At 37.0% G+C, this 24,962-nt stretch overlaps 1 protein-coding gene across 12 annotated transcripts in view; it reads left to right on the forward strand.

Moving 5' to 3' along the window:
* The window catches only part of LOC109067214, a 280,709-nt gene that overhangs the window by 206,562 nt on the left and 49,185 nt on the right, over positions 1 to 24,962 (forward strand). For 3 of the 12 annotated variants that reach the window (XM_042738737.1, XM_042738733.1, XM_042738734.1), the window contains exons 10-13: positions 19,055 to 19,393; positions 20,222 to 20,557; positions 20,765 to 20,998; positions 23,278 to 23,446. The exons of 4 other annotated variants lie outside the window; for them this stretch is intronic. In XM_042738737.1, the coding sequence (XP_042594671.1) occupies positions 19,055 to 19,393; positions 20,222 to 20,557; positions 20,765 to 20,998; positions 23,278 to 23,381 (1,013 nt within the window). In that variant the 3' untranslated portion in view covers positions 23,382 to 23,446. Of the gene's footprint in view, positions 1 to 19,054; positions 19,394 to 20,221; positions 20,558 to 20,764; positions 20,999 to 23,277; positions 23,447 to 24,962 lie in introns of those variants that run through there. 5 more of the 12 variants (XM_042738749.1, XM_042738748.1, XM_042738738.1 and 2 more) reach the window with 4 other exon arrangements.

Here is a 24,962-nt window from a genome sequence, read left to right on the forward strand (position 1 = left end):
GCTTGTGCAACACCGTCCCCTCGAAGGGGAAGTTCGTCAGACACACAACATTAATGTGTTTATAGGCGCATTTACGACTGCTCACGCCCGACTGGAGCTGTACGACCTGATGGACAAACTTGGCAACCGAGTATTATACTCGGACACCGAAAGCGTCATTTTTGTTTCTAGGGTCGGTGACTGGATGCCTCCTCTGGGGGATCATTTGGGGGAGCTGGCGGATGAAAAAGGGGGCGGCGATTACATCACAGAGTTCTGTTCTAGCAGTCCGAAATCGTACGGCTATCGTACTGCCAAAGGAAAAGTGTGCATGAAAGCTAAGGATCATTCATCATGTCTGCCAAGCTTTGTAAGCATTTACCTCTGCTAAAGATGCTACATAAAGCTACTCCTAAACAGCGTCATCTTATTTTACAGTCATCGTCCGACGAGATCATTTTAGCACTCTGCGAAGTAGCACTAAACATCCTTTACGGTACAATTCCTATCAGCCGACAGCAGTACCAACAACTTAAAAGAAGAAAATCGGAAATTAAATTTCTTGCCAAAAAGAAAATTGGTATAACCGCCAAGAAACAAGTTTTTAATCAGAACGGAGGTTTTCTTTTACCCCTCCTAAGCGTTGCTGTACCCTTTATTTCCAGTTTAATATCGTCTATACAGGGTTGAACATGGAATATGCCGAGAAGATGTATCTCGTCCCCAAGAACCAACTGGAGATGTTGAAATCCAGAACCGCTCGCGAGAACATTCAACAGGTCATAGAGAACGATTTGGATACGTCCATAAGAAATATTTTACTCAGGACCGATTTGGATCAAAGTGAAAAAGCCAAACTTTACTCAAGCATCCTAACAAGGTTTTTGACGATCGTTAAACAAGGCGATCGTGAGAGCTCTGTTTTAACGCTCTCGTTACCAAATCCTGACACTCACATAAAGACACTCACATCGATACTAGAACCCGAGTTAATGAGGGATCAGAAGATGTTGTGGCCGAAGTTCTTAAGAACATTCCATCGAGAAGTGTAAAAAACAGTCAATACATATTAGACAAAATGTCTAAAGCTAAAGGACTCTGTACTTGGAATAAGTCGGGTGAATTTGTGTTTAAAGGTAAACCCATACCTGGCTCTCACATGCTCGATTTGTTAAAAAATGTCACAGCTCCGCACCAGGTCAGGGACGACAGAAGACCTCTAGGATGGTCGGAGTTTCTACAATCGTTTGCTGAATTAAACATCGCATTTTCTACAGTACCGAATCATCATGTTAGACGTATGATTAGTTCTTTAAAAACCTTCTAAAAAGTCAGTCAAAAAAAGAATTTCACACACTATGGCTCCGAGGTTGGATGAACCCTTGTTCAAATCGCCATCTCTCGATCGAAGACAATGGCTAGAATTTTAACGACGTATATTCTTTAAATGTATGTCTCTGTGAAAATGCTATGTATACCTACTGTTTAATTATTTTTTTTTAAATAAAAGATGGTAAAACAGAAGTCGGTTTTAGGTGTTTTTATTTATAATAAATCACATACAATGGATAATTCAACCATGCGACATAGAAGCATTACACGTTTGCACACACTGAATACACGGAAACATTTTTTCATTACAAGCATTAGATCTTAGTCTTTTCACAAAGAGCGACACCATTTTATCATTTTTAATATAATCGTTGCTGTACAAATTCATGACATAGTTATAGTCTCGTCCCCTGGCTAGGTGATATAGGAAAAACACACAGTGCTGTCCGCATGTATCCGATGTAAAATCCTGAACCGTTTTGGTAGAATATAACACAACGGGGGCATTGGATGTTAAAAATTTTTTGATGGTGATCAGGAAGCATTCGCAGTCAGGAGCATTTCCAAAGCTATCAAAGAAACACCCTGTACCGTCTTGAGTTAAATAAATGGCTAACCAATGTTGACCTGGCTGGCTCGAAGTGTCGGTGTTAACAATAGTCATTGACGGTAAGCTCCTTAATGGGGTTTCAGGCAGATGATCGCTTGGGAGGACACCGAGAAAATGAGTGCTACATGAAATTTTGTCCATGATAGCCGTGAGTTGCAACGTGTTCATTTTCCGTTCAGTAGTAATCGGCCAGTACTTGTCTGCGATTAGACACTTCAATGATGCTGTCAAACACTGCATAAACGATGAGGTTGATAGTATGCGGTAACGGTTGTTTGAAGTGCGCTTCGAGTCTGATATTCCCGGACTTGATGAGTGATATGTGCTGACCACAATCTTCGTCAGGCGTAAGGTTAAAGGCGTAAAGCGAGTAGCCTTTCAGAAAATCATCCCTATTGATAGAGAGAGCCTGATTTTTAAGATGCCTCCCGGTCGTGGTCGCTAGCTAATAAAATTCACGCACGGCAGATCCTGAGGCAAAGTCTGGTTGTAGAGGTTTAGCAGGGAATTGTTGTCCGTCGACGTGCACGGCTAGGAACTCCAAATCGTAATGATTGAATGCGAATGGGTTTTTATCGTAAGTACCAGTGAAAGAGTCGTTATCCACCATAGCCTGGATGATAGATTTCGGTAAGGTCTCCAAAAACAAATTTTCCTGATTTGATACACAGGACCCTGCTGGTATGGAGAAATTTTTCAAGCACACCCTATCTATGGGGTACTTGGCCATAGTTGAGAGCAAGGTCTGGGCATGGGCCAATCTTACTGCCGGTGATACGGTTACTTTCTTGACAAAAAGCGTAGCCGACATGATAATTAATTTATAGCCAACATCCTCATCGTTCATCAGACAGAATTCGTCTTTGCCTCTGATCATTCGTATTTTTATGTCGACGCCATTTAGCATAAATTTTTCCTGAAAGAAAATATCGCTGTGAATAGGCACCAACAGTTCCACAACCTTACTCCCGGCTGTGTAGATCCATCTCTTGGTCAGCCTTGAGTTACGTCCCAGAGGGTCAGTCTCATTCATCTGACCCGGTGTGTCTTTGTAAAACAGACCCACCGAGAAAAGCGATTCCAGTGTATCTTTGCTGTAGTTGAGAAGACTCTCGATGATACATCGGTAAGGATATGCGCTCGAACTCTGAGATATCAGGTGGTCACCGAGACTGACATCGACTTGTGAAAATATAGTGGCTCCGGGGTAATCTATTAGCGATACCTTTGCAGTGTCTGCAATGTCAGCACCATTAGGTCTTGTGATTTTGAGGCGTAGAAACAAAAGAGTGTTATTTAGGTCGATTTAATCTTCGCCGGTTCCTGGGATAAAAAACTCCAAAGGGGACGAATCTGATATAGCCGATAAAGGAGGCACTTCTAAATATGCATTTTTCTCAATAACTGTCTGGGTCAGCGGGACTGTGAATAAATCCAACTCGGAATTGATACACTCTCCTGACATGCGATGCAGTAAAGCCATGTTAGAATATGGTTTTTATGGTTCTCTTAACCGATGCGTTTCGATTCTTAGTCTTCTTACGCTTTCTGCACGTAACTGAGAGCTTCTTGGCCCTTCGCTTTGTTTTCTTTATCGAAAGACCACGCCTCCTTATACCCGGTGGTTTAGACAATCAAAACAAACAATACCTACCACCCACCCTCCAAGTAAATAGATATAGTCAACCAACCCGATCCAACCCATCCAATTAACAAAAACTAACCTCGACCCTCCTTTTTGTTCCATAAATTAAATCCAACCTAAAAGTATAACTAGATATACGATTTTCAGGATAAACCGACAAAGACGCATTGCACGGCAACGTGACGTAGAATCCACGATCATCCATGGTAGACCTTTACTCAAATGATCTCTTTCGGTAAAGGCTTGTACATTTTAAGGCTTTTGTAAGTCCACCAATGTTTTTTTGTCTATATAGCTATTAAATTTCGAAGGCCATCCTAGCCATTTCACTAAAACTAATGTAGCTCGCCCCTGTTTTTTCTCCCCTAAAATCTTTTCCACCTTAAACGCTTTGTTTTTGCTCACGATTATTTTTTGTAACTCTTCTTCATAAAACACCCCATCGATAACGTCTCCATCATAATCAGAGAGTCTATATACCGGGGGATCACGAGGGATACACACAGAGATTGTGAAAAATTCATCGGTGTAGTTCTGTTTATAACCCTTGGCGAACGGTCCTCGCACTTTAGAAATCCTGACCACATCCCCTACTTTTATATTTAAATAGTACATGTTTGTTCTTCTTCATACTGCCGTACAAGTTTTGAAATACGGTACCTTCATTTTCTTTGCCGACGTCTGTCGGTCTCATCTTAATACTTCTATGGTAACTGGAGTTGTACCCCTGCATAATATCTTGCAAAACATCTATGTATCTCTGTGAATTTGTGGCTGATAAAAATCTCCACATACGACTTTTTATCACTCCACGAAAATCGTTCCACAACACTGGCCTTCAAATCAGTAGCCGTAGCAAAATGATGAACGTTGTACTTTTTCAATAAATCTTGAAAATGCTTGTTAAAAAATTCTGTTCCATGGTCTGTCTGCAATTTCTTTGGAACGCGTCCCTCTTCGAGTATAGATTTGAATGCTTTAGTAACTTCGACGCCGCTCTTATTCTTCAATGCTCGAGCCCAGGCGTACTTACTAAAGATGTCGATACAGGTCAACAGATATTTATTATTATCATTTTCCTTGGAGTATTGCCGACATGTCGACTAGATCCGCTTGGAACTGCATATCCATACCATACACCACGACTTTATTACGTTTGTAGTTTATAGGCGCTGTTCTGTGTAATGTGTATGCATCCTCCCCAGCCAGCCAGTCTGAGACCTGCTTATCACTCAGACGGACTCCTGTATCCTTTAACACCGCATCTTTTAACTGTTTTTTACCTCCTAAAGAGCCGGGGTTAGCTGGAGTGTAATAGACCTTTTTCATGAGCTCGGACATGTCAACGTTTCGAACCTCTACAAAAGAGTAACAAGTACAAGCGTGGCGTTTCGGGTTTTTATAAAAAAATAATAAAGAAACAGTGACAAGGATAAATTTCAAAACTTGAATACACAATGACGAGAATAAAATTCAAAAATGGGATACACAATGACTAGAATACAATTCAAAAATGGTTACATAATGACATGAATAAAATTCAAATTGATTACATAATGACAAGAATAAAATTAAAAAATGATTACGTAATGTATGGTGGAAGTAATAATAATAAAACTGATAGAATGATGTTACAGACTGTCTAACCAGTAAAGACAATTTACACAGGACATATACCCCCACCTAGTACGTAGTCGACCAGAATTTCAACCATTTTGCTGACCTTGTTTGTCTCATTTTTTGAAACAAGCTTCACACATACGTCAGTTACATATGTACACATACATAGCACCTTGCTAACTCCTATTCCTTGGCCAGCTGCGGATATCTCATCTAGAATTTTTCTGAGCATTACAGTCGGTGGATCATCTCTGTTAATGCACATGTCGGTCAACATATCCCATGTATCGGTAACTCTTCTCATAACATCCATTTGTTTCTTGAGATTCTTTATACGTCTCGTTTCTCCCTCGTAATCTTTCTCGGTATCACACGCATGTTCGATAGCCATTAGTATCATTTTGATCATCTGCTCTTTATAACGGGGGATAAACACAACGTCTCTGAAAAAATTCTTCAAGCTACACACACTCCCCATGTTGATGCTGTCACAGTCCAGGGGGAGACACACTGCTTTGCCAGAGATCTACGGCGTCGTAAACGACTTTCTTGTAGGATTCGTCCAGCAGCTTCTCCCTGATTTCTTGCAGTTTTGCTACGATGAATGGTCCGTCTCTTAATTCCTGCAGGATAGCACCGGTAGTTCCTTGAATCCTCAGAATGGTGTTGGTCATTAAACCACAGCGGCGTAGAGTGAAGTCTATAATAGTCTGAAGATTGGGTTTGAAGAGTTTGCGGGACAGCTCATCGAAACGTGAGTCGAAATAGTATGCCACAGGCTCAAACAGACAGGAATGTTGCAGCTGACTTGGATGGTCCGTTGCGCAACCCTCACACTCCTCCCTCAGTTTGTTGTCAATAATGCGTTGTAGCAGCAGCACGATCGTGGCTTTTATTATTTTGAACACAGTGCCGCTGAAGCAGCCGTCTGGGGTATCGAACCCTGTGTGCGAGGAGGTAGTGCACAGATCCTTTAGATAGCTCAGGTTGCGATATCCGAGCTCCGTAAAGAATTTATCCAAGCATTCTTTGTGCAGGTCGGGTGTGTGGTGTTCATCTGTCGTAATATAATCGATAGCATTATCATCAGGAAAAACTAGGTTGAAAGGAGCGTAATCGCTTCATAAAGAGGCTTCTTGAGACATGTTGGAAATGTGATGTGGGGTGGTACTTAATGTTCTTTATAATGGTTGTAGTAAATGGGCGGGGAGGACGGCAATACCCCTGAACTTCTGCCGGGGATGTCTCGGCATGAAAATGCTGTGTTTTAATTTTGTTGTATCCGTCACGAATGTCACACCACTTGAACATTTTGTTTACGATCGAAAAAAGTGCACTCAGCAACTGGAGATCACACCACTTGAACAACAATTGGAGGGTGAACATTTCGTGATATTCCTTTTTCTGGTCATCCCCAGAACAACTGCTAAGCTTTGTCTTGTCTCCGCAGGAGAATATGTACATGCAATCGTCCGGGGTCTTTTGGGCATGATCACCGATCACTCTGTACCGGATATTTGGGGTAACGCCATCCCATTCCGCTATGTACAAAGGCTCTTCCCCACAATCGTTCAGATCTTTCCAGATACGATTGAAAAATAATTGCCAGTCTTTATCAGGAAATACCAGACAGGGGTCTTGACCGTGAACAAATTCGTTGGTCTCGTAAGACGTGTATAGCGTTACCGTTCGAGATGGTTTGTGAAATATGTAGCCGAATATGCGTCCGCTGATCAGAAAAAAATCGTCTTTCAAAAATTCAGTATTTTCGTGGAGAAACTTTGTCAAATACAGATTCGCATTGTACCGTTTTCTCAGAGCCAAAGTCAGATTTTCCATCATCTCTTCATCCCAATCCTTCTCGGGAGTTTTAGGTGAGTATAAATGGTCCATGTCTATGTATTTCACACCTCTTTTCTGATCTTCCACAGAAGTGCACATGGTCTATTTATCTAAGTGTGTCCCTGGAACGCAACCTCATACCTCGGTCACGTACCACACACACACACAGACGCGTCCGCAGATGAGTCCAGATATGAGAATGTGTATAAGATCTACAAACACATTCATCAGGGATCTCATTCATCACTTGGTCACTGAACAAACAACACATTTCACCTCGCGGAGCTCAAAGGATGACGGATGGATTTCACGCACGCCAGGGTTCCTCATATGGAAATTATTAATAGGGCAAAGTGCACATCTGGACATAATTAATATGTCAAAGGTCAAACTCATCAATCATTTAGTCATTTGCTGGCGGTTATGAACTACTTATGTGAACCTTCTTCTGTGTTTTTACGAACACGGGGTAAACATTGTATTGATAAAGCAAAAACACAAATTTGAACACTCATGTTTTAATTACTCATTCTTAATATTTTAATTAATACTCTTCTTTTTTTTCTTTAAATGTTAATGAACTATTTGTTAATTTTAGCTACAACAACAACAACAACATTTATAGAGCACATTTAAACACAGTCAAGGTTGACCAAAGTGCTTTACAAAGAATAAAACACAAAAGAAAACAAGAAAATCAACAAACAAATAAAATCAGCAGAATACCGCAGGAAACACACACCAAAAAAAAAAAGTTCAAGCACAATAAACAAAATATAATAAAGTAACTAATTCCACAGAAATTCTACGTTCAGTCAATTTCTGTCTTCAAAGTGTTGCCTGACTTGTTATTTTTTTAGTTGGCTCAACCTTTACTGAAATAGTTTTATAGTCCATTCAACTAATGTTGTAATTGGTCAAACATTAAGAAAACTACAGCAAATTGTGTCAATTAAGATGTAACCATTCACTCCATGTGTTTCATATGTTACCTCAACTAAGATTTATTATTTGGGCATCATAATTTGGGCACATGAACGTCATGTTTTCCTGACTTTCAATAAAAGAGAAAAAACTGAGAGAAACTGATAACGGCAGTCAGAAAAGAAACCAATGTCAAATTTACCATCCCTCCCACAGACGCTGCATTAGAAACACTAATAAGTTATAAATGTACATACATTTAAAAAAAGAATAATAATACAAACATGAAAAACTTTTGAGGATTTATGATGCTGATGATTATTAAATATGTCATCACAGTCTTGTGAAAAGAGTCCATTCGATGTTTCTATGTTGTACGTTTGTGTATAAATATACTTTTTAAATAATACGTTTACAACTTTTTTAATATACAAGTTTTGATAAATTCAGTCTAAGTAATGTTACAAATATTTATTAGTGCCGCTTAACTTACCTGTCGCGTTAACTTTACATATACATAAATATAAATTTTTCTTCAGACGTGCAACTTATAAAACACTTCTAAATATCCTCTCAGAAACATTGGAAATGCTATATGTTTTTGTCAATAAATTTAGTCTAAAAAATAACATTTATTTAGTGCCACTCACCTGACGCGTGAACTTGACAAGATGCAGCACTGTTTCTCCCGTGAAGTCACGTGTTGCACGTGTTGGCTGGATTTGTTTTTATTAGTTTAGTGAACATTTAGCATTCTGAATGTTGATTGGATTTGAAATAACCCTTCATTCAATGTTGTTTAAATATATTTGTGTAGACTTAATATAATATGTCTTCTCAACTAACCCCAAGCAAGTTTAGCGTGCCAACATGAGATGTAAGGCATTTTACATTTTGTGTGTGCAATTCTTGGATTTGAATCAGAATCAGAATCAGAATTAGAAAGAGCTTTATTGCCAAGTATGTCTGCGCATACAAGGAATTTGTTTTAGTGACATAATTTTGAGTGCCCAGAAAAGCGCTATATAAATGTAAGGAATTATTATTATTATTATAAGCTTCCAGTACACAGAGACAACAATAACACACGAAAAAAAAAAAAAAAGACAAATATTGCAAGATAAATCGAAAAATAAATAGATTATATGAACAGTTGTGCTATAGATGATAATGGAATAGAATAGAGTGAGATGCAGGGATGTACTAGGAGGGAGGTGATAACAAATAAATATAAGGATATTGCACATTTTTATTGCATAAGCGGGGAACATTTAACTGGTCATGAGGTAGATTGCCTGGGGTCAGAAACTGTTCTTGTGCCTGGCTGTCCTGGTATTTGCGGCTCTGAAGCGCTAGCCAGATGGCAAAAGTTAAAAAAGGGGGTAACTTGGATGTGAGGGATCCAGAGTGATATTCTGAGCCCTTTTCCTCACTCTGGATGTATACAGTTCTTGAAGGGTGGGCAGGGGAGCACCAATAATCCTTTCAGCAGTCCGAACCTTTCTCTGTAGTCTTCTGATGTCTGATTTTGTAGCTAAACCAAACCAGACAGTTATTGAAGTGCACAGGACAAACATAGTCAGTGGGGTTAAACACATACCCCCCCAGCCCCCCTCCACCCAGTGGGCAATGGGCAATTACAGTACTTATTCTGTTCTGAACATCAAATACTTTGTTTTTTCATCAAATGTATTCTAACTAGTTGGTTGAATAAAAATATTTGGACTTTATATTAAAAAAATTACCTCAAGTTAGCATCAGGTACAGTAGGTGGCCATCCAAAACGTGGCTTCTACCGCCGCTCGTACCGCCACCACGGCGTCTGCAAAGTGCATTTGCAGCTTTTGACCGCTGAGTGGCGCTCTAATCACAAGTTATCAAACAAGCGCATCAAAGCACATTTTCGCAAATAGACGTCAGCTTTGCCTCGCTGATGTGTTACATTTGACGGCTGCAGTCAGGGAAAATGAAAGAAAAACACTGTAGTTAAAATATTTAATATTCACAGATGAAAGTTTGGTACTTATGAAGTTATGTGCATTTCTTTGAACGAATTCAAGCAGGATAAATGTCAAGCCTGTGCCTGAGCCTGTGCTTATAATTTCTCTAAGCTACACAGTATTACACCATATTTTAGATTTGACACATTTAATAGGTGTGGAGTATTATTTATATAATGTGAATTATGTGTTATATTATTCAAAAGAAATTGTGGCTTACTTTGCATCGAAGCATTAAAAGTGGTAGCCTATTTTAGTGAGCTAGGCTACATGGATTAATATGCAAAATGTCAATATTCTCATATATTAGGCCTATATAAAAATTTTATATTTTAAAATTCCTTTAATAAAACAACATGCATTTTTGTTATTCGTTACCTGTCCTTTATTTTGACAGACAACTTCTTGGGAAAATATATTTGTCTGTACACTGATTAAGAAATTGTTGCTTGTTTTATAAATTATTTTCATTATTTTAGTAAAACGTGAGGCACTGTATAATTTCGTTCCCATTATTTAGGCCTAATTAAAACAAGAAACTAATAAATTAAACCTGCACGATTTAGCTAAATCATTGAAAGTCTAAAGAATGGACGGATTAATAAAACGTCCTCATGTTTAACCTCAAGTTCTCTCATTATAATCAACAAAATACACACGATGTAAAAAAGAGCTTAATTAATTGACAACTTAAGTGATTTTAAAGGGAGCCTTCTTTACTCGCTTTCATATAATTTAAGTAAAAAAATAAAATTGCAGCCGCATTTAAATGCAGGTGTGTAAAATGTCTGCATGCAAGATTTGCGTGGCGCGAGCGATGCTGAGTGCACGTGCAGCATTTATTCTTATTTGTTTTATCTTCATTACAAATCTTGTTTGGTTTTATTTTGGATAATTGCATGTAAAAAATAATTTACATTGTAATGCATATGCAAAATGTGAATTATTATTCATATTCAAGTGTTTAATGCGCATGCAGGACAGGGAGGCGCCCTCTAGATCACTTGAATTTTTTCCTGATAATGAATTAACTTAAAATTGTGGTGTCTCACATATATGAGAAATATATCTACAGAAAGCTTGAAATGTCTTTTAAACAAATCAATTCAAAACGAAAGCATTATGTAATCTGTGAAGGTTGCATTTCTCTCTAAAGCCACGTCCATGTGGAAAGAGACAGCACTGTGAATTTCATCTTGCAGCCGACAAAAAAACATTTGTTTATTAATAAATAAATAAAATGTCTCCTTTTTTACAATTATTGGGCTACTTCTGCCTGTGCTTTGTGGCAAACTTAATGCATGTGCTTGAGCGCGGAATATATTAAGGCTCATTATGGATTATAGATGTTAATTTAATATAAACCTGCGATTAGTTGAATAATGACAAATGAATGACTTGTAACTAGAAAAATCTTACGTGGGGGCAGATCTTTTAAATACCCTCTAGACATCTCTGTTAAAGTTTTTAAAGCATTTTATACTCGTTTGCATAAATTCTTCTTACAGAACGGTCCGTAATGGAGAGATGCTTTAACACTGATTTTTCCTCTGAAACACAAAAACGAAAGTTGAAATAAAATTGATATTTTATGTTTTGAGAATGGCCAGCCCTTCACTGCAGATATTGTTGCTTCTGGTTTGTGCATTGTAAATAGGCTATAAAATAATAATAATAATAATAATAATAATAATAATAATGATATTATGATATTATAATAAAACATCATAGACAGATCATACTGATGTCTGGACTCTGTTTGGGATTTAGAAAAACATAAAGAGATGGTTCAATATATTGGTTATGAAAAGGCTACATTCTGTGAGAATTTATATTTCATAGTCTAAAAAATATTGTTTAGACGAAACAAAATAAAATTAACGCAACAGTTTGCAAATTTATTTTATTTTATTTATTTATTATTATTTTTTGAGGTAAGGCAACTACCTCTGAAATTAAGTTATAATAACCAATAAACTATATTGCGCTATAAAGTAGTCAACATTTGAAATGGATCAAAACCTTTCTTCAAAGTTGCCCTAAAACCAAAATGACGAGGCAATCGTCCTATCTAAACCTATTCTGCAAGTTTGATATCCTCATATCACTGTGCATATGAAAGACCAAGAGATTCACACCTTTATCTCGACCCCCACAAGCTATACAGAACTACCCCCAACCCCTCCAGCTGAACTGAAATCGGTCTGTTTGTTGGGTGTGAGGAACGGTGTGTTGTCATGTTACTGGGTTGAAACATGCCTGCACTCACAGCAGCCTTACTCTTTTTATTCATTATTTTCCCAAAGCCCATATTATTATTATCACTAGACCAAAATTTTGTGAATGTAGCGTTTGCGGAAGGCGTTAAGACCAAGCGGAATCCTCCGTCATCTGATCCAGCTTCACAGCACGCGGGACTCGCGTTAACTGCACCCAGCTTCAAAGTCCGCAAGTTTTGATTTAACTAAATCAATTTGAGCGAATACAACTTACTGATCATGAGCCCAACATTTAGCAAGACAGAAAAACATTCAGTCTACCTGAAGGAAGACGTATTTCATTGTAAGTTAATGCTGTTAAATAGAGAGTTAAATAGAGAGAGTATTTTCACAGTATTTTCACCTCCTAAATCACTAACCTTTAAAGTCACAATTCTATAATGGTCAAATTTACTTAGGCCGATGGCACTTTTAATGACATTATTTTTTTTATTATTATTATTTTTTTTTTAGAATAATTGTAGCCTACATAAATAGGTGAAGCAAAACAAATATGAATAATATTTGGATAGTCCCTTATTTTTTCCCTTATTTTCTTAAAGGATAAACATTTATTTTCTACAAGAAAAAACAAGATAACATATTATTAATTCATAGAAATAATTTAAGCAATTAAAACCTGATAACATATTATTAATTCATAGAAATAATTTAAGCAATTAAAACCTTTTTTTTTTAAACTTGAACTTCAATACTATTAAACTGACTTTATAATCTCAAGGAGTTTATAAGTTAAAAAGGGTAAAATGTCACAGTGCATGTTAAATAGTCTGGTGTGTATCACCTGAACACTGATCACCCGCACCTGCTGCAGTTCAAGCTCCCCTTTATCTTCACACTCTCCACACTCCCTCCTTGCCTGGTCTACCGTTTACATTGCTAAACCAAGCCTGACTCTCTACCTGTTACTTACCTGTGTTTACTTACCTCAGAAGTAAGGATGCTCCACCGATCCCGTTCCTCCCAGCTTCCACCTGAAACGAAACAAAGATCCTTTGTTTAACCATTTGGAAATTGACTCTCTGTGCCATACTCACCTCTCGTCTGCTCCGGATTCATCCTTGCTCTTCAGTCAATAAATACCACTATGGTTGCCACTTACCTGTGTCCTTGGCTATTATTATTTTGTATTTCATAATTATTGATTATATTCTTTTTAACGTTATGCTTAGACTGCCTGTGCTCTGATTTTGCAAAAAAAGAGAGAAAGAGCAACACAAACATTCTTTTCAACCCACACATCATTATTTCTGTGTTAAAGATATTGAATTAAAATAAGTACTGGGATACATTTATAGTTTGGGTATAAACACTTATTCTCTACAGTAGCGTTCAAAACAAAAGTATCTTAAGATTATTGATTGTCATGCTTAACTTTTTGATCATTAATATTTGTTATTTGCCTAATAATAATTAGAAGTCTGGACTCTTTCTAGTAGGGCTGCCCTCGACTAAAGATTTTCTAAAGACATTTTATTGGCAGCCCCCATTTTTAACAATTTAGAGTTTAACTACCTCAATAGGTTGATGCTGGAAAAAATTAACAAAGCATCAGGGAACCTCTGTGTGTAATGAAGGAGGAAACAGAGAAGCTTAGACCAAATGTAGAGCTCCTCAGAGAAAGGATGATGCTGATAAAATGCTATCGGACAAATTTTGTGTCCAAATATAGCACAGAGGAGACTCTCTCTGAGTTCTTGTGTTTCATACTGGCCAAAAGCTCCTTTTGGATCTGTGAGTGTATCTGTCTTACACACAGTAATGGATGTAAATAAAATAAAAAACAAAAAAAACAAAAAAAATAATAAAAAAGGTAAAACCATCCACCATGTTATGTTAATCTAATGAGGTTATTTTGTTAAGAGGCATACAGTACAGTTGGAAACTCTTGCCTGTTCTGCTCAAGGAGTTGCTGTTTAAAGTTGAGGTGAGCCATGGACAGTTGACTACAGCGTGTGAAACACAATCTAATCAAACCACTACACTTATTGCACATTTTGTTATTCAGATGATTTCAATGCAAACATTAGTTTTTGTTTGTTGGTCTACACAAACTATGCTATCAAACTGAAGAGAAATTTTATTCATTTTCAGTCCATGGCAAAAAGTATTTGAGCAATTGTATGACAGTAGTTAAAAGTAATTTAACTCATAAGGTTTGCCTTGCCATTCTCAGACCAGCCCATGCCAACACATAAGATGGCTGTAAGGGAAGGTCATCTCGTGCAGTATGACCACATTGTGCTCATGTTGGATGGACAGTTAAGCACAGAGGAGAGCAAGGACATCTCAACGGCACTGGGACTCCTCCTGTGTGTATATTTTGTGTTTGGAATCCAGTATCCTACAGCAGCGGTTCTCAATTCCAGTCCTGGCGACCCGTGCCACATGTTTTGGACGTCTCACTTATTTAACTCACCATATTCAGATCATGAGCTCATTAGAAAAGAGTTTCATGAATGAACTGTGCTCTGACTGACATGGTCCCTACACAGTGTCCCTACACGGGACATTCATTCACAGATTTACACCACTTCCTGTCACTGTAAGTCAGTATTTTCTCTATTTCTGGGCCTCTTCCAGCTCTAGTTGCAGTTTATATTGTTTCTTAAATCCTGAAGGACTTACAGAAATGTTAGTACACTGTTGACAGTGAAAGAGTGGAAGATACTGCAGTACTTCATAGTGTACAACTTAGTTTGCACATGGTTGTGTATTATTAATTTTAAGTAATTTCACTCACTCACTACTAATGTTAAAAAGAGTAGATTTTCCAAATAAAGTAAAGAACTAATGTAGGCCTAAGACCATAGGTGAAAAAGTTACCTGATTACAGGGATACAGTATATAATTATGTAAACCAGGACTCTCTCTTCTTCAAAGATGTACATATTTCAAGCTTGTTGTATTATTCTGTATGTGTATAAAACAACAACTCCCCGTATATTGTGATGTTGTATATGTATATTCCCTGGCTTGTCATCACTCACTTTATTTGCTTCTGAAATAAATAAATTAAAAGGTTTTGCAATTGGGATGTATTTTGTTTCCCAGTAAACATTTAGTGCAGGAATTTGAATCTTTAAACCTGAAGTTTGGTAAGAAACATCTTAAGTAAAAGTGTCATTTAGAAGCATATTGGTTCATCTATGGTAGTCATATATGACACCTCTAATGGTTCTGTGTAACACATTTTAACAAATGTGCTACTAAGCTTCTTATCTTTAAAAATATGTGCCATATAGTACCAAAAGAGGTTCCCCTATGATAAAAAGCCACAAGTGCTATATGGCACCTCTTATGGTTCTACATAGCACCATTTGACAAAGGTGCTGTATAGCACCTGTAAAAATAGGTGCTAAATAGAACTAAAAGTGGTTCCCCTATGATTACGAGCCAACGAACCGCTTTCAGTGCTATATACTGTAGCACCATATTTTTAGAGTGAATATAGTCACTTAATAGCAATGCTCTCCCACATATTTAGTTATTTTAACTGCACTTATTTCCGTCGTTGGTATAAGTGGCAGTGGGTGATAATAGACTGGAAATGTACAGTTTTATACCATTGTGCTGACAAAGTCAGTTTTTAATTTTTTTGTGTGTGTATGCAGTGTTCACGATTGGGTTATCTTTTTAGTTTTGTAAGTAATTAGTTCTTGTCCCTGCGTGAAGAATTTTCCTTTCAGTTGTTAATTTTTGGGCCTAAGTATTCTGTTCGAAAGAAAAATGTGTTGGTTTTAATGATTTTTTATCTGGTACTGCAAAATTAACACTTTAGTAGACAAGGAAAAATAAACTGTTGGGGCAAGGAGCAATAAGTGTTGTACCCATGTTTTTGGGGCTTTTAGCATCTCGACTGAGAGTGGAGTATGCATACTATAAGCTGGTAGAGTCATTGACAAAGTTTATAGAATTATGGGGAATAAATGAAGTATTATGTACACTGCATGATGATGAGTTTGTTTTGATGTTTTGAAAGAAAAATGTGATTAAATATAATGTAATGTAATTGTAAAAATAAAGGTGAACTTAAAATTAAGAATTCTCTCTCTCTCTCAGTGTATTTTAATGTAAACGAACCTCCCCTCATATGGGGGAACGTCCTCTTTCTTTCTTTGTTAAAGTCATGTAATTTTCTGATGTGTCAGTAGAGCTGTTGTCTGTCAGTGAAGACGCTGCAAGAGACTCGATCTGAGACTCTTCTGCTGGGATTGAGTTCTTTTGAAGCTGGACTTTAGAGAAATGATGCTCATCTTTGGACTGATGCTGCTGCTGCTGCTGCAAACTGCTGCATGTGAGTCACTTTCACATCAAACTCATCTTATCAAGCTGAATCAGATCAATCTCTGATGAATATAATAGTTAATTAAGAGTCTGCACTGATATATCAGTATAGTTTTTGACCTTCTTGAATTGTGTATTAGTGGAATATAATAATATGTCAGAGAAAGTGTTTAAGTCACAGTAAAAGAGAGACTGTTTAAGACCCATGAAATCAAGAGGATAGTATAGTCTGTATACAGTCTTTTTAGACAATGTATAACAAGTGATTTTTGTACTTCTATATCAGAAAATGTAAATAGCATTCACTGACTGATTAAAACATATTACTTTCCCTTTTAAGAACTTGCAAACTAAGCTAACATTTATTGTAAACTCTTTGCCTGCAGTGCCGTTCTTTTCACACGGTTCATCTTTTCCGCTTTTCTTCTCTTGCAGATGTCTGTCCTTGTCTAACTTCTCTTTTTTAAACCCTACAAATCCAATCTGTTCTTCTCTCTCACTTCTCAAAAATGCTGCATCCCAATCTTCCCTAAAAGCATGTGTTCTTGCCGTCTAGCATTGTGTAATACAATGACTGACATGAAGACTCATTTATATAGACTTCATATTTTATTTGCTTTATACAGGTTTTTATAGCACAAACTAATTTATTATCTGAAACACATTATATTTATATAAATAGATTAGTCTATGTGGAAATTGATTTTTTTTTTTTTTCCCGTTATTTCTAAGCCTTAACTGGCACAAATAGATCACATCAGGTCATCTGTAATATATCTGCTTGTTTTACACTCTTTGGCCACCAGGTGGTATTGTGAGCAAATTAAGCCTAGAGAAATTAACCCTTTTGTGAACCACTTGGATGAAAAGCTTCAATGCTTCATAAGGCTTCATCTTGCCGTCACTACCGTCTTGAAAAGCTTCGAGTAAAAAATAGCAAGTTAAGAGCTTTATTTAACACCTTTTGTACACACAATATTTTTGTAAATATACATTTCTCTTCAGTTGTTCCTATGACAATTTAATTGCTTCTAATTAAGTGATAAAAAGCAGTTGCAAATGTTTTACAAAATACACATAACCATCTCTGTACCAATAAAATGTGCAACACTTAACATTTTACACAAATTATGTGTGATACTTATTAAATGAGCTTACAACAAAAAGTTTTCCTCAACATCTCATGATTTTGGGGCACATAAGTTCCTGAACGTGACAAATGATGGGTTATGTTTAGTCTCAAATACAGCTTCAATGCAGGATTGCAATGCAATGTGAATTTATTGTGTGAGAGAAAGTTGATCTATGTCTGCAACAGACTTCAGTAGAAGATTTTGTTGAACACAATAGAAGATGAAGGCTTTAGCTAAAGCAGCATTAAAAAGTTAACATGTTTTGAAAACTTACCAAACACGTTACATTGAATTAATACATATAAAAACACAAACCAACTCATTCTCACCTGTGAAAGTGCATCCCATTTCTTCAGGAACTTTAATCTCTGCTGTTTTTACCACAGTGCATGTCTTGGAAAACTATGTTATAAATATATGTTATATATGTTATAAATATAAAACACTAACCTGTACACTTTTGCCATTGCATTTTAGTGGCATATAACAGCATTCTAATAGTCTTCATCACACATTCAGTTGTCCTGCATCATGTTCATCAGCAGCTGCATCAGTGTAAGATGACGGACAGGTCTGGATAGGGCGGGGTGCATTAATTGTGTTAATATTTTTAACTCATTATTATTTTCTGATGATTATTGACAGCAATTAGCACATTAATTAAACAGTCTAGTTGCAATATTACATTAAGAGTCTGTAGTGATCTAGTCATAGACTTTTCTGGTCTGTACAGTTTATATTAGTGGAGTGTTTAAAACGTGAGAGGAAGTGTGTGTTTCTTTCTTCATGTCTGTTGTGCTGAAAGTTTGAGGAAGGATTCATCAAATGATGTCAGTCCATTAAATCTGATGTCAGAAAGATCAAGACATTATTTATAAACAGAGAAAATGTCACAGGTTAATGGAATTGGACAGAAAAGTGCCTGACAAAGTCAATTTATGATTTGTCAGAATAATGTCAAAATGCATAAAGTGTTTGCAGACAGTGAAAGCATGATAGTTAAATTTGAATACAATCAACATTTAGATTTGCTTTTTGACTGAGGCCATACAAAAAAAAAAAAAAAAAAAAAAAAAACTGATATTACAGTGTCAAAATGAATGTTTTATTTTAACAGTTATTTTTTTTTAAAAAAAACAAAAAGCGTTAAATATGTCCAGTAATGTGATAATGTTCAGTGTCCTGCTAATTAGTAGTAAGTCTGAAGACACACAAATCACAAAAATCTGTTTATGATGAAGATGAGCATTATTGAGATGCACTGAGATCAAATCAAGAGTCTGTCTGATGTGTTTCTTCAGCTGAACTTTAATTCTGTGAATGTTTGTGTAATTTGTGTCTGATTTTAATGAATGAATTTTATAGATTTTGGTACATTATATTGTGTGTGTTTTGTTCTTCAGGTCTGGAGTTTAACTGCAGTTTTGATCAGTCTGATCCCTGTAACGCAGCTCTGGGACACAAACTCAATCTGATGATGGTGCAGGATGCTAGTAAATATGATCTGAAGATAATAAAGAGAATAAACAACAACACAGCAGATGGTCCAGTTTGTAGAGTAAAGAATGGCAGGATGAGGATGAGTCAGTGTGATCTTTATAATAACAGACCTGAAGTGACAGTCATTAATGGGACTGTGATAATAAACCGTGTGATCAGAGCAGATTCAGGGAATTACAGATTAACTCTCGTTCACTCAGACGGCTCAGAAACATCTAGAGATCTTCAAGTGATTGTTGAAGGTACAGAAACTCTCTCATCAGACTCATTACAATCTCATGTTCTCCAAAGATCTCACTCTCATGCAAATGAATCAGTTGAATCTCTGTGAAGGTTTTTATTCCTGTAGCACACAGTAAACACACTACATACTCCAGTAATAGTATGAGTAGTGTGGAAGAACAAGAGTAAATATGTTACCTCAGTAAATGAGATAGTCAACAAAGATATTGTTTATAATTAAATGTGACAATTCAGAATACATTATGTGTATTAAAGAGTGGAATATATAGGGAAATAAAGTGCTCACTGTGAACAGCAAAATGGTCAACACTTATTATAGTCCAAAAAGTGACAGGTTTTTCTCTAGAAACTCTTTGATGGCTATTTCATACTGTCTTGAATGAAGAAAACAAACTGGATCTAAGCAGGACAGAGAGAGAAGAGAATGGTAGAAAGTTTGAGAAACAGATTCCTCACTGGTTGGAGATGCTGCTGGCCTTTGAGAAAGAGTTCCTAAGTAAAAAACATTTCAAACAATAAAAACAGAAGATAAGAGTAGAAGGAAAAAGAATAATAATTTTGGATTTAAAAAGGAAAATATCTTTTGGAAATCATTTGGTTAAAAGTGGCTAAAATTAATAACTGCAAATAAATGTAGAAAGAGAATTGCTGCATATGGAAAATGTAAAGAAATTTGCTTTAGTTTGAAAGGTAAAAATAATTTCAAAATTGCAGATGTTTACAGATACTCGAAATAAAAATATATGCTTAATAGAGTTTGTGTGTGTGTGTGTGTGTGTGTGTGTGTGTGTGTGTGTGTGTGTGTGTGTGTGTGTGTTGTTCTTCAGGTCTGGATCGGTTCTGCACGTTTGATCAGTCTGATCCCTGTTATGCAGCTCTGGGACACAAACTCAATCTGCTGATGGTGCAGGATGATATTAAATATGACCTGATGCTAATGAAGATAATAAACAACACAGCAGATTATCCACTTTGTAGAGTAAAGAATGGCAAGATGAGGATGAGTCAGTGTGATCTTTATAATAACAGACCTGAAGTGACAGTCATTAATGGGACTCTGATAATAAACCGTGTGATCAGAGCAGATTCAGGGAATTACAGATTAACTCTCGTTCACTCAGATGGCTCAGAAACATCTAGAGATCTTCAAGTGATTGTTGAAGGTACAGAAACTCTCTCATCAGACTCATTACAATCTCATGATCTCCAAAGATCTCACTCTCATACAAATGAATCAGTTGAATCTCTGTGAAGGTTTTTATTCCTGTAGCACACAGTAAACACACTACATACTCCAGTAATAGTATGAGTAGTGTGGAAGGACAAGAGTTTGTGTTTGTCATGTGACTGTGATGTGTCCCTCCCTCAAGCTCCTATTGGCTCAGTGGAAGTGTCAATCATCTGCTCCTACAGTGGGGGGATGAGGGTGTTCTGCTCCTCTGAGGGGGATCAGCTCCTCTACAGCTGGACACTGAATGGAGATCCACTGATGGATGGAAACAGCAGCATTGATCTGGATGAGGGAACTGATGGAGACATCAGCTGCACTGTGAAGAACCACGTCAGTCACGCACAGAAGACCATTAGACTCAAACCCTGTCCTGGTGAGATCATGTCTGTTCATCTACAGATATCATTTCTGTGAATCAGATGTCAACATCATATGTCTACCAAAATATCTAATGTCATTATTAAAACAATTGTGCTGAAGAGTTGTAATACAATGTCTCTTTTCAGCTATAGAACATATTTATTATAATTTCTATTGTTCTGTGGTATGCAATTATTTTTATGTAAACATAGAGCTTTGAAGAAGATCTGACACCCACATTACAGATCCACATCACTTCAAATTATTTAAGTTATTTCAGAGTCCTCACAACAGCAATTGAACCCAAACCCAAAAAGAGACTGAACAAGCTAAAAAATGACTAATAGGAGAAAAAAATTCCCACTAAGCTACATTCATTATCATCTTCATAAAGCGCTCTTTTTTTATTCTGCTTTCCCACACATACATACTGTACAGACAAACACTCGCACACATGGAGTTGACGTTCTCAAAAAATAGCTCACAACCAAAAAACTACAAGACATTTCTCAGTAGCGAGGTAAAAACAGGGCTGTTCTTGAAACAGATAAACTTACACTTTCACTATTAGTAGAGACGCTGATATCAGACAATGTTGAGAGACGCACAGATGCAGGTAATTCACACACACACACACACACACACACACACCACACACACCACACACACACACACACACACACACACACACACACCACACACACACAACACACACTATCTCTCTCTCTCTCTGATAACTGCATTTTGTCTTCATACTGTATACACGCTCTAAAAATGCCATTTTTTGGAATTAGCAATGAAGCCAAGGGATACAAAGCAGAAGAAATTAGTTCTACACACAAGAGAGCTATTGGAACATAACCTGACAAATGTCTTGAAATAAACATATGAATAATGTCTCGTGGTGTGGTAAATGTAATGTAAGTGGAATAAATGTATGCAGTCCTTTGAGTTAATGAAAAATTATTTTTTTTTTAAAATGTAGTTAGTGGCCCATTCTCAGTTATTCCTTTATATATGTTCAAAATTAAAAAAATGATTATGTAATATATTTTGATACTTCATGGAAATAGCATTTAATTGACAGTCAAAAATATTGCTAAATTTGTAAATTAGTATTACTGTTTGAAATTACAGTTACCTTTTAACTATTATCATCAATAATAAGGCATCCACAGCTGAATCGCTGCCGTGCTGTTATAGAGTCATGTCGCATGACTACAAGTGTGATATTGCATTTCTATAAAATTTTGATGATACAAGTGTGTAAATAAATAGGAAACAATCATGCTGTTACGGAGCGACTTAGACGAGAGCTGTATGGATCCATCTGCTAAACATGGAGTGTCTTAAAAAAAAACATTGTTGTGTGTTAAAATACTTCTTCCACAAAGGATTCAAATCTCAATTTGACATTTTAATAGCTGAGCCCCAGCCTCCGTTACTAATTTGAAAAAGTCACATTTGAACAAGTAACAACGGCTGAGGCTTTCATAATTTATCAGTCTATTAGAGTACTGTAGGTATTATTGAGCAGTTAATTTTGGGAGAGAGATTCTTTAGGTCAGTTCATAAATTAGTGATTAAAAAATAATTTTGCCATGTCCGTATCTGCTGATGAATGCAACATCTTTGTCGTAGGATGCTTTTTCAACAGTTAATGAGATTTCACTTGACGGGTGTCAGCGTTGGTCAATGTATTGATCTCTTTGAAGTGAAGCGCCAGTGTTTCCCTGGTTGTTTATCAGTTGAGCCTCGTAAGATTGGTGTGAAAAGTTTAAAATAAAGTATAAAAAATTTCCATGTTTAAAAACCTTGTTTTGTTCCGTAATGAATCAGCGTTTTTGAGTGAATGGATAATAACTAACTCATAGGGCAGTTTTGCTTTGGATCCATCTCTTGTAGCTTTCGTTATACGAGAAACAAACGACGCATTCGAAGATGCCTTTGAAATTGGGACAGTCTTTGTCTCGCCATGGGTCAGGCAATCGGCCTTCAAATGCGAAGGACGCAGGCTGGAATTGGAACGCAGCTAATTATAGTGGGACTCCTGCCTTTTGTTGTCTATTTATATTAAATATTAGTTACTGAACAATGATATGTAATGAACAACAATATTCATTATACAAGAGGTTACGTAAAATTAAAAAAAATAGGCCAACTGTGATGAAAATTTTCCAAAATTAAATATTGAAATAATAGAGTTATGGAAATAATGAAATGGCTTAGAGGTCATGTTCATTTTACTGAGTGTGGATTTCACTGTGTGTGTGTGTGTGTGTTGTTCTTCAGGTCTGGATCGGTTCTGCAGGTTTGATCAGTCTGATCCCTGTTACGCAGCTCTGGGACACAAACTCAATCTGATGATGGTGCTGGATGCTAGTAATATGACCTGAAGATACAAAAGAGAATAATCAACACAGCAGATGGTCCAGTTTGTAGAGTTAAGAATGACAGGATGAGGATGATGAATGTGATCTTTATTATAAACAGACATGAAGTTATAGTAATGTAATGGGACTCTTGATAATAAACCGTGTGATCAGAGCAGATTTTCAGGGAATTACAGATTAACTCTCGATCACTCAGACCCTGCTCAGAAACATCTAGAGATCTCGTGATGTTGAAGGTACAGAAACTCTCTCCTCAGACTTCTTACATCTCTGTCCCTCACAAGATCTCACTCTCGTCAAATGAATACAATAATAATGTGAAAACAATTTATTTCCACCAGCACATTTGATACACTGTTCCATCTCCACCTAGACTAACCTAAACTGTTAGCTGCGCAGACTTTAATTCAGAGTCCAGCTTTCACCTCAGCTTACATTTTGTTTAGAAATGTCTTGCATTGACTCATACTGAGTCAGAGAAGGAGTTTGTGTGCCGTTCACGTGGTCCCACCCATCCAGGGAAATTCCTGCCTTGGCTCGGTGGAAGTGTCCATCAACTGCTCCTCCATGGAGTGATGAGGGGCGTCCTGCTCCTCTGAGGGCGAGCAGAAATCCTCTACAGCTGGCTAATTGATAATGGAGGTGTCCACTGATGGACTGGAAACTCCAGCTTTGGATCTGAGAGAGAGGAACTGATGGAAACATCCACTGCAGTGTGAGAAACCACGTCCAGTCACGGACAAAGACCGTTAGTATCCAAACCCTGTCCTGGTGAGCGTTTAATACATGAATTGTCCACATATTCAAAAAAAACACAGTGACAGTAATGATGGAAAACGAATAATCATGTTTCTCCTAATTGGGCTCTTAATTCTTGAAAAGCGTCATTAGTTTCATGACCACAACAGTGAATTGTGTTGATGTGGTTCAGAGAGAGAAAGCAGGTTATTCTGCACTGATGTTTTATTACAGGACCAACTACTTCATCTGTGACCTCTAGTTTGACCTCTGCAGTGACCAGCAACATTAATCCCAATGTGATTCGAGTTTAACTAAACACAGAACTTTTGGAAACACGAAGGATGGGTTCGGAAAAAATTCTGTCTGATTGTTGTTTTTCAGTGTGCTGTGTCTGGTGTTTTGTGCTGGTCTGGGTGTTTTCAGCTGAACTGTTCTTTTGGGTTTGTTAGAAGGGTTTCATACATCTACATGAGACACATGTCAGGTGAGAGCTTTATATTATACACCATCTGGTTTTTGACATGCAAATATTCAAGAGTGTGAAGGTGATGACTAATGTTATGCTATTAGTGAAGGAGCACGTGCAGGAAGATGGAGTCCATGAATAGAAGATTGGTAGTAGAACGACATGAACCACAGAAGAAGAATCATGATACCAGCAGCAGAATCATCACATCTATGAGAAATGACTTCATAATGTCACAGATTCTCTCATGAATCCAGCTTTCACCTGTCGACAGCACGAGATCCTACAGAATAAGCCAGGAGACATTTTCTACAGGTTTAGGTCTTCTTTAATTAGATTTTTTTAAACAAATTTTTAAATTAGAATTTTTTTTTTTT

The sequence above is a fragment of the Cyprinus carpio genome, chromosome B14 (assembly GCF_018340385.1).
Source record: "Cyprinus carpio isolate SPL01 chromosome B14, ASM1834038v1, whole genome shotgun sequence".
Classification (NCBI taxonomy): Eukaryota; Metazoa; Chordata; class Actinopteri; order Cypriniformes; family Cyprinidae; genus Cyprinus; species Cyprinus carpio.